Source organism: Parus major, chromosome 7 (assembly GCF_001522545.3).
Source record: "Parus major isolate Abel chromosome 7, Parus_major1.1, whole genome shotgun sequence".
Taxonomy (NCBI): domain Eukaryota; kingdom Metazoa; phylum Chordata; class Aves; order Passeriformes; family Paridae; genus Parus; species Parus major.
Window position 1 is genome coordinate 21,968,200 of NC_031776.1, and position 12,415 is coordinate 21,980,614.

Genomic DNA, 12,415 nt, shown 5'->3' on the forward strand with positions numbered 1-12,415 from the left:
GGGGGGGACAGCTGAAGTGACTCAGCGCTTTGTCGGGGCGGGGGACGTGACGGGGCGCAGCTTGCCCGACGGGCGGGCACGGGTCCCTGCCTGGCACCGGCAGCCGGGAGCGCCAGGGTGCCCAGACCCCCGGAGAAGCGGGACCGTGCATTAGGAGCTGCGTTGTTGACTTTTCTCGTTCATGGCCCCTGCAGCCTCAGCTGCTGCAGAGGGGCTGTGCTCACCCATTTTCAGGGTCCTGGGCCGTCCAGCTCACCCGCACCTCTGAGTGTGTCCTTGCCACGGAGATCTGTGATTCCCTCTTGCGGCCTGGATGGGAGAAGGAGGGAGCTTGATCTCTCTGCAGGGTCAGAGCTTTTTGGATCCACTGCCACACCTACACACGGCAGGAATCTTCCTCAATTCTCATAAATTCCTAGCTGGGAAGGCTGGCAGAATCAGGAGGCCTGAACCTGAGACAGGCCATTCCCAGCACTCCTCCGGGACAAGTTTCAGGACAGATATCCCCGAGAAGGGCCTTCCCCAGCCATAAGTCGTGTACCTGGGGTGGATGAAATGCCAAGGGCATCATCTCGTGTGCCAAAAGCATTTCTTTCTCCAAGTGATGGGAGACTATTGCCATCAGACAGCTACTTGGTGATTTCCCTGAGCAACGGCTTGGAGTATTTCCTGCCACTGGGGACTTTCTCCTGAATGCCACTGCAGCACTGTCCTCTTGTACCTGTTTGCCCACGGGCAGGGAGGGGGTCCCTGGGGGGCTGCCTGTAGCCAGGGTGCTCTCCCCGCCTGCCAGGGGCTCTGGTTGGGCCCATCTGCCCGGCAATGGGTGCGGAGCCGGCATGGGCACTAGATGGAGCCACAGGCTGCTTCACAGGGATCCCATCCTGCTGCTGGGAGGGTGAGGAGGAGCCACCAGAACGTAGCCGAGTCTTGGCACCTTGCTTTTCTTTCCGTGGCTTTTGCAGCTGATGTGAGGACAAGGAGGCCCCCGAGACGACAGATCTCAGCTCAGTCTGTGTACACCGGTGGGGACGCCTCTGTGCTGGGACGGGAGAGAACTCCACATGCTGGATGTGAATCTGGAGCCGGGGGAGCACATTGCTGATGCCTTCATGGCAAAAGTTTCCCTCACCCTTGAGATCAGGATATGGAGTGAGGAGGATTGACACCTCCCCAGTATTCTTAGGGGAGGCCGTGGAGAGTTGGGCAGTAGCCCACCACAGCACTGGTAGGAGAGAAGATGTGTATCAGCAACACCTTGTCCAAGACCTGCCACAGTCACTCTGCTACTCGAACCTGGCAGCAGCCAAATGAAAGCAGCCCGTTGCCCACTGGTGCCTCACCTTCAGCTGCAGCACCCTGCCCTCTTTGCCTGCCCTTTCCTCTTAGGTCTGCCTGAAGTCCTGATGTACCAACTTGGCTCCACATCAGCTTTGAATCAAGCACAGACATCTTGAGTGTGTCTCAAGAATACCCTTATTTCTTAACAAATTCTCGGGATCGCTGTCTTGCAAGCTTGTTTTTGGCTTTCCAGGGTCTCAAAAATGCTCATGAAATACTCTTGAGGCTTTCTGAGGAAAGAGGTTTTGGGCGAGCAAAGCAGGACCCCAACAGACCAAATGTTTTTATTCTGGTTACCCAATCTCTCAGGAAGCCAACAGGATTGCATCATAAACCTATGCTATATTATTATGCAAACCACAAATTAAGAGATATATATTTTTACAGCACTGCACAACATTTCAGCTTTTGATTTCCACAAGAAAACCCAAGCCCTTTCACAGCCTTAAGAAAACTGGCAGTTATGTACTGAAAAATTGTATTCTTGGCAATTTCTGAGTTATGAAGTGCTCAGCAAGTTGTGTGCCTGCTGTTCCCCTCATCTCATGCAGCTGATTCCCTTCCTCTTCTCCCCACTCCCCAAGGAAACGTCCCTATTCCTCACAGTGGAGCTGCAGCAGGGGAGGAGCAGGAGCCAAAGCCACTAGGATGGAGTGAGAGAGTTTGAGCAGAGTGAGGCAGGCTGCTGGGTGCCATTTCTGTGCCACCTTCCTCTGCCTGCCTGCCTGTAGGACAGATGGTGATGCTGGCCATCTCTTGGCATGGCCATAGTGCCGGTGCAGCCCCCAGAAAAGGGGTCAGTGGGAGCTCCAGGGCTTGCTCACCCCTGAAAGGGCTGCATCAGGGTGGGGACCCCCAAGTACAGGGGGCTGGTGAAGAGCAGGACCCCTGTTTTAAAAATTCACCTTACAGTCCTGCTGTCTCATCCAAAAAGGCCTGTCCACTCTCCCTAACTTCCCTGCACAGCTAATTTCTTCACACCTTCATGTTTTTAATGCTGTGCATGTTTGGCTTGGTGTCCAGGCTCTCAGCCACCTGCCCATCTCCTTCTTGTCCACTCTGTTCTCATATCAGCTGGCTGTTTTAGAATTGTACCTTCTAGAGACTAGGGAGAATCCAGGGAGGCAAAGTCATGCAGCTGCTTTTAGTTTGCATAGCAGAACAGAGAAGTGAGAAACAACAAAGTCAGGGTGACTTTTGTTCAAGCAGGGAGATGACTTTGAGCCAGATTGAGCAATGTGACAGACCCAGGCTGTGCGTCCCAGGCTCTGCCTTGCAGGGATGCTTGCGTGTGCTGACAATGGGGCTGCTGCCCCAGCCAAAACCCTGCAAAACCGAGGTGCTTGCAGATTTTAAATCAACAGAGTCAGACGCTGGCAGAGGTGGCAGAAGCCCATGACTAAATAGGTTATCTATGATGAGCAGGCACACAGGCCAAGGGAGCAGCTAAGCTTCATGGCAGCAGGGTTTTACCACCATCCCTGGCACGTGGTTGGTGACAGGTTGGGCTGGATAACACTGTGGTGCACAGGAGCAGAATACCCCAAACTCATCCACAATGAAGCTGGGAGCTGCATGGCCTGGATCAGATCCCAGGGGAAGGGAGATGAAAAATAATGAATAGACTGATATCACACACCCCCTCCATATGCTAGGGAACCCTCCAGCTGCAGAGGGGAGCAGAAGCTGCAGCTGACACTGGACAGGAAGGGATTCTATTGTGAAGGAAATCCTGATTTTTCTCATGCACACCAACATGTCCATGCCCACACTCTCCTAAGCTCCACAACCCTCGCGTTCCTCTGACTTGGCCAGGATTCTCTGCAGTGCCTGGTAGGACTGGAGTCACAGGCTAGGGCTAGGCTAGTGCCACAGGACAGGGGTCTGGTCCTCACCATACCCTCCAGCTACAAGCCCAGCCATGGCCCATTGTCTTCACCTAGGCATGGCTCAAAGGCTAATAATGAGCCAAGAAGGAACAAATAACAAAAAGGAGATGAAGCATATTCATTTGCATGAGAAGAAAACAAGAAAGAGGAAAAAAGAATGCCAGGAAAGCAGCTTTCTTAGGTTTTTCAAAGCCCACGGTGCCTAACTACCAGTGCAAGAGTGGAACCTTGGAGAGCCATTGAGTGCTGTGGATGCAAAGAGAAGACTGCAGTTTGGATACCATCTGTAACAAACCCACATGTAACGCATTACCTGCTATAATTGACATTTGCAGTCTGTCAGGCCCACACTGAGAGCATTAGTGGGCCTAATTGAGGGTCTTGCTGAGCTGCTGATCGCAATTTTTAACAGAGCTGGGAAAACTGGGGTAGTTCCAAAGGACTGAAGAACAGACATCACTACAGTCATTAAGCAAATAAACTGGTTGACCTAGAAAATTCTAGATTACTGATAATACCAGAAAGAAACAACAGCAGAATTAATTTTGATTCTATCAGCAGAGAATTAAATGCTGAAAAATGTATTTACTACTGATATCCTTGTCTCAGGTAAGGAAAGTATTGCTTTGCAAACCTGTCATCACCTTCAGCATGATTACATGTCTGGCTGATTCAGATCAACACTGCTGGTATGACATCCTCACTTGGAAGCTGGCAGGAGATAATGATAACAGTATTTGTATAAATCATGACATTGCTGCAAAGAAGGGTGGAACAATCAGTTTTCCGTGTCCACAGATGAAGGAAGCTCAGAGCTGCTGCTGCCGATGGTCTTTCTAGATCTACTTTTCATGTTGCCCCTGAATATTTGTCTTGGCATGCCAAGCCAGCCTGTTTTGCACCAAAGGCATCAATAGCAAATGTGTGCTTGTTAGCCATGAGCTGTACTGCTGAAGGCCTTTGCAGTGGGGATCCCTGGGGCTGATTGCAAGGCCCACTGTGATAAGAAATCTTTACTAGAAAAAATTGGGATAGTGCTAAGCCTGGTAGGGTAGTAACTATTGAAGGGGACACAAATCTCAGAGATGGTTAAGAATTGTCTGATTAAAAGTCCACATTACAGCAAAATTGCTTGAAGTAATTTAACAATTTTAGGAAGGGGCAGACTTGTCACTTCTTACTCTGTACATCCTCTAGCCACCCTCACACCTTCTCAGTGGTAGCGTGGGATTCACGTCAAGACCATTGATCAAACCACGGAAGCCAGCGGTGCCTGGCCGGAATCCCTGCAGAAGCCGAGCAGCTCTTTGCTAATGATTCACTGTTTCCAACCAGCACTTGGGTTCTGCCGGCTGCCTCACCAGGCACCACACCCTCCTCACGGCAAGCCAGTTACATCCCTGCCTTTTTTCCTGAGCAGACCTGTCACCTCAATAATTGAAACCAGGATTGTTTGGCAAGGGGGTCTTCCATGTTAATCAGCACCTAATAAGGGTGCTGAGAGTGCCCCAATATATGCAGGAGTGCTTGGTGCCCAGGTCTTGTCAGACTCTGCATCCTCCTGCCTGGGAGGTGGTAAAGCTCTCCAGAATGTGTCCAGTGCCAGGCTATTAAGTGGCAGAACAAGAGTCAGGCTGTCCAGGCCACACCATCGCAGGGAAGGGCACAGAAGCAGCCCTAGTTGTGCTCAAGGTGTCTGGAGATGGCCTGTGCTAATCACACAGGAGGGTCACATTAGGCATGAAAGTTCAGCAGACCTGCTCCAAGATCTTGCAACAGGGAAATTCTGCCAAATAGCTGTTATTTCACATGCACAGCCTCTCATCGTCTGGCTTAACTCTGCTAGGAAGCTCTCAGGTGTGTGTTTGAGCCAGGCATCCTCAAGATGCCCATTGAACTTAAGGTCTCAGCCCAGGGACTTGAGGCTACCGGTTCCCTGCACCCAGGCTCTGGGATGAGCAGGGAGGACAGCCCTTATTTCACAATATCACACTCTGCAAGAAAACAGCTCTGGGCAGGAGCACCCTAAATGCATCTTTCAGCACATTAACTGTTTCCCTCTGACATCCAACAGTGCATGGCCAGCTGCCAGCACTCCCTTTCTACTTCTAACAGCTCTACAGCAATCCCCAGGACTCCAGGCTAGTTTCTCCAGGCCCAGCCCTGCCCTTGGCTTGCCCTGGGGCCAACAAGCTGTTTGTATTATTATACAACCCACTTCCAGCTGTAAAACAAAACACCTTGCAGACATTTCTCCAGCCATGGGATGCTCAACTGCTCTCCAAAGGCCAGGGCACAGCAGGGCCATCATCAAGAAGCTTTTGTGACAGGAATTGTTTCCTTTCCCAGTGTGGAAAAACCACTGGCCATGGTTTATGTAGCTCAAAGGGGGAGTGCACCTGCAGAGCTGCCCCATGTGAATCTGCCATGTCCCCTCTGCTGCCCAGGGGCTCAGCTGCAGTCCCACAGGCAAGGCATGAGCTCCAGGGAGCAGGGGAAGTGGCAGCCACTTCTTGTCCCATCACTGCCAGCTCACAGGCATGTCTTTGGCACTGTGACAGAGCTGGCCACAGCTTTCTTGCAGTTCTGAGAACTCGTAAGACAGGAAGGCCTAAAGGGCTGGGCATGAAGACATCACCATGCCTACACTTCTGTCTGGTGTTTGGAGAGCCTCTTCAGCCTTATGGGGTAACTCACATCCCTCCAGGAGTTCCTACCACCTACAACCTTGCAGAATTCATTGCACTTCTATTTCCAGGTATTCCTGCACTGCTTGTGCCATCACCAGCTCTGAGAGCTGATTGAGAAGAGAAGCATCACTGGCACCTCCACAGAAGCCCATCAGCACTGCACACCAGTATTCCCTGAGAACATGGGGCCACCTCAGCAGGCTCAGTCCCTCTGCCACCCGCCTGGAGGCAGATTATTCACACCAGGCATGCTCAGTGCTCTGACATGAATTAGACAGGGGAGGTTTTATTTTGCTCCCGTGGGTGTGTAGCTGCCTTTCCCAGAAGATGAAGAAAGGCAGGTGACACGGGCAGCCAGGGCAGCTGGCTCTGAGCCAGGAAGGCTGCTCACCCAGGGCTTGCTGTGCCTGAGAAAGAGCTCGTTCTGACTTGTCCGACAGCCCCTTTTAGCCTCGCAGGTTGGGGCTTGGCCTGCGGGGCTGCCTGTGTTCCAGGGAGTGCCTCCCCGCTCTTGCCACTGCCCCGTGATTCAGGGTTTAGGACTGTAGTGAGATCTAGAATTAGCTTCATTGTTTCTGTACCGAGGCACACGCTCTGGGCAATGCAGCAGGCGTTGCACAATTGACTTCATTATATCTGAACCAGCAATTATGCTGCTGTTGCTCAGCTGCAACAGAGAAAACGTCTGTCAGATCACTACTGTGCCCTACATCCCAGCAGGTCTCAAAGAGTAAATGCCATGTGGATTGCTGAAGATGTTCAATGAGGCCTTTATTGAGTCTCTGCTTGGTCTTCTGATACTCCCCATTCTTTCCTTGCAGTCTGTGGCATCCAGCCTTCCAGTCACCCTGTCTTCTCATCTCTGGATCTGCTCTACCTACCCCAGATGAAGGATGAGGTACTCAGAGGACTCTTTCTGACTTAGACAAGGCATGCATATATTAAGGAATGGCAAAGGGAGCATTTTCTGCCCATCTCCATTCTGTGCTAGGATTTTTCAGGGTGGCAAAATATGTCCCAAATGCTGCTGTAGTAGAGCCACAGCAGCACTCGGCCATCAGCAGCAGCCAGCTGTGCTTTAGGGACCCTGCACAATGGCTCAGTGGGATACTGCTGAAGCAGTCAGCACCACAGGAGCCGTGGCTGAACTCACATCTACAACATGCAGTCAAGCTCTGTGCTTTCAACAGACATGAATTTCACCAGCCAACCTTGTCCAGCCTGTGGCACTTCTGGAGAGCAAACTGCACAGGGCACTGACAGGCTGGAGGTACATCCTGGCTTCCCCACCTGACCACACTGCTAAGAGGATTAAGGGCAGAGCAAGGACAGAGTAAGGGGTAAGCACAGATACAACCTCTTTGGGAAGCTCTTGGCTGAAGTTAGAGACACAGACAGAAGCCCTGTCCTGACGCACCCGTCACTATCTGGTGTATGCTTTAAAGTGGAGGGCACAATGGGCTTCCTTGCCAAACCCACGGCACAGCTGTGTTCTCTTCTACCTTCCCAAGAAGGACATGTCCCCAAACTGCCCTGTGACACTGTTTACTCTGCCTGGAACAGATGGGGTGGAACTGAGGTCTGAAAATTGGGAACAATAGTTTGGGCTTTCCTCAGCAAAGAGAGCAGGGAACTGGGGTGTGGATGGGAGGTACCAGGCTGGACTCCGAACTCATCTCCTCCACAGTTTCAGCTCTGGGTGCTTTAGGTGTGGCAGTCTTTAACATACTTCTGGAAGACAGCTATATGAGAGGCTTTGTTTGAGTAACTGTGAGCTTTGCTCACAGGTGTTCCTGTACCAGCAGGTACCTCCCAAGAGCTGGCTGGTTTCCGATAGTGGCAAGTAGGGGCTTCACCTGCAGTGGGTAGGGCTCTGCCCCTCAGGTACCTTCAATGTTTTTCCCATCCTTCAACAAAGAGATGGTTGGATTCTGACTCTACAGCCTAGATTTTTCCTTGCTTGCTCTTTTCATCTCTCTGTTGCTGATGCTGGGTCTGACTATGTTTGGACCACTGATGAAAATGTTTCCAGTGCAGTTCTTGTCATCTTGTGATTTCTGATGTTGTCTGAAAACGTTTGCAGGGTCCTCTTAGATGTTTGGGTAACATCTCTGTAAGACAGGGGTCGCCTCAGGATAAATCCAGCCAGAGTGAGCTCAGTCTCTGCTGTGTGCTTTCAGGCTGCTGCTACCAGCATCTGGCAGGCTGCTGAGCAGTTAGGCACTGACAAGATGCAGCCGATTGGTGCTCCCTGGATTTACCCAGATGTTCTTAAGCATTTCAAAAAAAGCTTAGACATCTGTTTGGGCATTTCAGATCAGAGGCACGTGGGGATGCCCAGCTCCAAATGACTCATGGCTCTCTCATTAGTCATTCCCACTTTGATTGTCCAACAAAACAGCATCTGAGTGGGTAATTTCACTGTGAGCACACATTTGCAGCAACGACAAACCAGGGACATTTCGGTCTCAGCTCTCCACCACCATGGTACCTAAACTGATCCAGGAGTTTCTTGAAGTATCACATGATTTTGCACCCCTAGGTACCACCAGATCATTATGTGAATTTGGAATTTGGGTGAAGTGTACAGCCTGAAGTGCTACTCACTGCCTAGCTCTGCTTCCAACCACACTGCAAGGCATTCATGCTATAAATGCCTCAGAATTAATTGGCACCATGGAATTAAGGAGGGTTCTAGGGCACACCCAGTGAGAAGTGACTCTCTGGCATCCACTATGCATTACAATGAACACCTTAGTGAAGATTTTCACGGGGAAAATGATACCATCACTCCTTTTCACTCCAATTAACTTCTGGGGCTCAAATTCTGATGCCTCAGTGCTACAAATTACTCTCTCACTCTCATGGACTGTCTGCATCAGCATGGTCTGTGTTATCTAGTGATCTCTGAGGTCACTCAAAGGACATTTATACCACAGGAAGGCATTTCCAGAGTTATCCAGTCACTAGTGAATCCTGTGCAGGTTCAGAAATTCTCACTACCTGGGGCTTCTCTGTGGAAATAAAACAACCCTCAATATTTTCCCATCAACTTGATAAAATCCACTCTGATCCTCTGGCTCAGCCATTTCTGCAGGTCTCAAAAATGTGTTGCTTAGACACCAGCACAGGCTTTGCAGCAGTACTCTCGCTTTCAGTCACTTTACACATGCTCATCATTGAAGGTGACACTTGCCAGGTGACTCAGGCACAAAGAAAGACTATTGTGGGTGGATAATTTAGGTCCAGCTTTCAACTTAAAGATCAACTGAGAGATGACAGCACTTTTCACTGAAAACTCATTAAGTCAGAGTGCTGAGGCAAATGCAGGACTGGTTCTGCACTACAGTGGTTGCTTTGAGTATTTTGGAGGGGGCAGGACACTGTTCATTGTAGTAAGGCCTGACATCAGTGAAGTCACTGTAAACTCCAATAAAACTTCTCCAAGGTGCTCCAAGCTCTCCCTCCATTTCATTACATCTCACTATTCATTTAATAAAGCTTTCTGAAATCAGATCAAACCAGTGAAGGCAATGCAGAACCAGGATGGAAAAGTAGCCCTTTGACAGGCAGGGCATTCAACACAGCCCTGGGGCACAACTGTTCTTGAGGGGCTTGACACAAAGGACAGGACTGAGTTTTCCTGGGTTTTTTTCAGTGATCTCCAAAGAGGTTAGGAGAATTTGGGCTCAGCTCTGAAGGGTTTCCTCTACCAATGCTTCCTCTAGAAATTCTCCGAGGTGTTTCTCAAGAAGCTATCAGCACCTAAGTCCACCAGGAAGGAAGACCTGGGCCAAGTTCTTTGCTGGCTTTCCTGCTTCAACCCCCGAAGTCTCTCCTGGTTAGTGCCTGGATGGTGCCTTTCACCAGCAGGATACCAAGCCGGAAGGTGCCATCTCTGTTCTCGAGCAGAACCCCTCTGCCAAGACTGGCAAGCATAGCAGGAACAACACTTAGCCCCACTGCCCTTTCCTCGAGGGAAAGACCGGATCTCCCGTGCCCAGTCAGGGGATGCTCTTCCCCGAACGTCCCACCAGTGCACCTCGCCAGGCAGCACAGCCCCATCTATGCAAACCTACGCAAATATGCTCAATGCACGCAAATCTATGAAAGCTCTCGGGGCCGTCTCGGGCGGGGCAGCCCGCCCCGGAGCGCCGGTGCCGCCCCCGGTATAAGGCGGTGGCGGCGCGGCCGTCCCGGCGTGCGGAGCTGCTGCAGTCCGGGGACAGGCAGGTCGTGCGGCAGCGGCGGCATCATGGTGAGTGCCGGGCCCGGCTGCTCTCTCCCTCCGGTCCCGCGAGTGCTCCCCGGACTGCGCTGGGCTCCCCGGGGCTTCCCGGGAGGGCTCTGCCGGGAGCCCAGACGTGCGGGCAGCTGACGACGGGAGTGCCTGCTGTGCTTGCCCTGCCTTTGCCTGGCTTCAGCCTCTTGCCGAGCTGCTCCCTCTCCGGCTCTCAGCAGCCTCCCTTCTTTGAGCATCCCCTTGTACCTGTGGCAAGGAGGCCACCACCGAGCCCCGCCGGCTGCGGAGACCGGCGCTCGGGCGGACACGTCGCCTCTCATCCCTCTCCCTGTTATAATAGTGTCGGTTCATGCCCGTGGCCCGCGGTACCATCCCCGGTTGCGGGGAGTTCTCCCCGTCTGCCAGTCCCCCACGCTGCCGACGCGCAGCGGAGCTCCGGCAGTAAGCTGTGGCATCCTCCACCCACTGCTCCAAGAGTGAGCATCATTGTGGGTGGGCTTCCAGGCAGCCCTGCCGCCGTGGTCTTGCGGCGATCTCTGGCTCATGAACTCTCCAGCTGCCCTGGAGAGCATCCCAGCCCCAAGGTTTCCTGGGCACCCTGCCTGCTGTCCCGCGGAGCCATGCTCCCAGCCCTTCCTGCGCCAGACTTTGCCCTGAAGAAGGCAGAGACTGCTGGCTGGTGACCAGCATTGCTGCGTCCTGGTGCTGCTGGGCTCTGCCCAGCCTATTGTCAGCGCTGCGTCCCACAGAGACAGTCCTGGCTGCTGCTTGTTGTTGGGATGAAGTGCGGTGGCATAACCCCTTGCCACCTCCACGCTGATTCACAAGTTCCTTTTCCAGGGAGGAGTCCGCTCTCATCTCCTCTTCCTTGATGTGCTTGCATCTGTGCCAAGAGTTTTCTGTGCCCTTTTGTAGAGGATCCCGGAAGATTTAGCTCATGTCTTAAGTCCTCGGGTCTTACCCTTGGCTCCTTGTGTTACACAACGTTTATGGACTTGCTCGGAGGGATAGGTGGGGTGTTGCTTTGCTCTTCTCGCACCTCAGCTTTGGGAAAGGTGAGGAGATGGGCTTCTGCCTCTCACCATGGGTATCAAGAGCTTATTTTTTTGCCATCCCTCACTGTCACTGCTGCCTCTGAAATGCAGCACTGAATGCACTTTAGATGCAGAGAGCTGGGACATGCTGCACCCTGTGCAACTTCCTGGGCCAGCATTGCCCTGCTCCTGAGTGCAAAATGTCTGCTTCCACCGGCTCCCTGCCAGTGACTCATAGCGAGCCACCATGACTCTGGAAATCCAGTTTGATTTGGATGCTCTTCTGACTCAGTTTTGCCTGATGACACATCGAAGTTCTTGGCAAGAGCAAGTCTAAGGCACTGAATACTTTAATTCTTATTCAAAACAACTGCTGGCTCTGGGGTACCTCATCTGAAGGGAGTGAGGTTGCAGAGCCCACCTTCACCTGGGTTCTCCTGAGGGACTTGAGACTACCTGTAAAGCTGTGAGCTAAGAGACCCCCCCACTTCAGCCTTTCCATGGACTTCAAAAGTACAACTAAATGTTCCTCCTCCTCCAGAGCTAATTTAGGGAAGTTGAGCCTCAGAGCATGGCTATTGTACATGTTTGTAAATCCCCTCTCTTGCAGGGCATCCATCCCCAGTGCCCTCAGGCCCAGTGTCCTGGGAATCCCAGAGTCCTGGTGGTGCTCTGCCATCTCAGCCTCCAGCTCTATTGCTGGAATTGCAACAGGGACAGTGCCAGATTCTGCGGGGCCTCAGCCCTTAAGCCATATGGATGTTTGGGCAATGGAGAAGATGCTCACTGCGTGCTAGTGCTGTGGGTGGGGCCAGTCCAGGGGATGGGTGGCCTGGTGTCCTGGGCTCCTGCAGATGGGTCTCCATCTCCTTGAGCCCCTGAGGTGGCCAGTGCAGTGATGAGAGGCAGGGCACTAGGTTTGGGAGAAAGAAGTAAATTGGAATGGACACAGGGCACTCAGGCACGAGGGCAGTGTGGCTTGTCCAAGCTGGCAAGGGCCAGAACTGCCCTTCCAGGGCTGTGCACTTCCTGCAATGATTGCATTTCTGGTCTCTGCTGGGATCTGACCCTGCCTCCCCCTCCCCAGCGTGAGTGCATCTCCATCCACGTCGGCCAGGCTGGTGTCCAGATGGGCAACACCTGCTGGGAGCTGTACTGCCTGGAGCACGGCATCCAGCCCGACGGGCAGATGCCCAGTGACAAAACCATTGGCGGAGG

At 52.4% G+C, this 12,415-nt stretch overlaps 1 protein-coding gene across 1 annotated transcript in view; it reads left to right on the plus strand.

The window, feature by feature from the left end:
- The first annotated feature begins 9,758 nt into the window (after positions 1 to 9,758).
- Positions 9,759 to 12,415, plus strand: part of TUBA4A (tubulin alpha 4a) — a 10,439-nt gene continuing 7,782 nt past the window's right edge. Inside the window, exons 1-2 of the mRNA XM_015635089.2 lie at positions 9,759 to 10,178; positions 12,285 to 12,386. Coding sequence (XP_015490575.1) covers positions 9,774 to 10,178; positions 12,285 to 12,386 — 507 coding nt within the window. The 5' untranslated portion in view covers positions 9,759 to 9,773. The remainder of the gene's footprint in view (positions 10,179 to 12,284; positions 12,387 to 12,415) is intronic.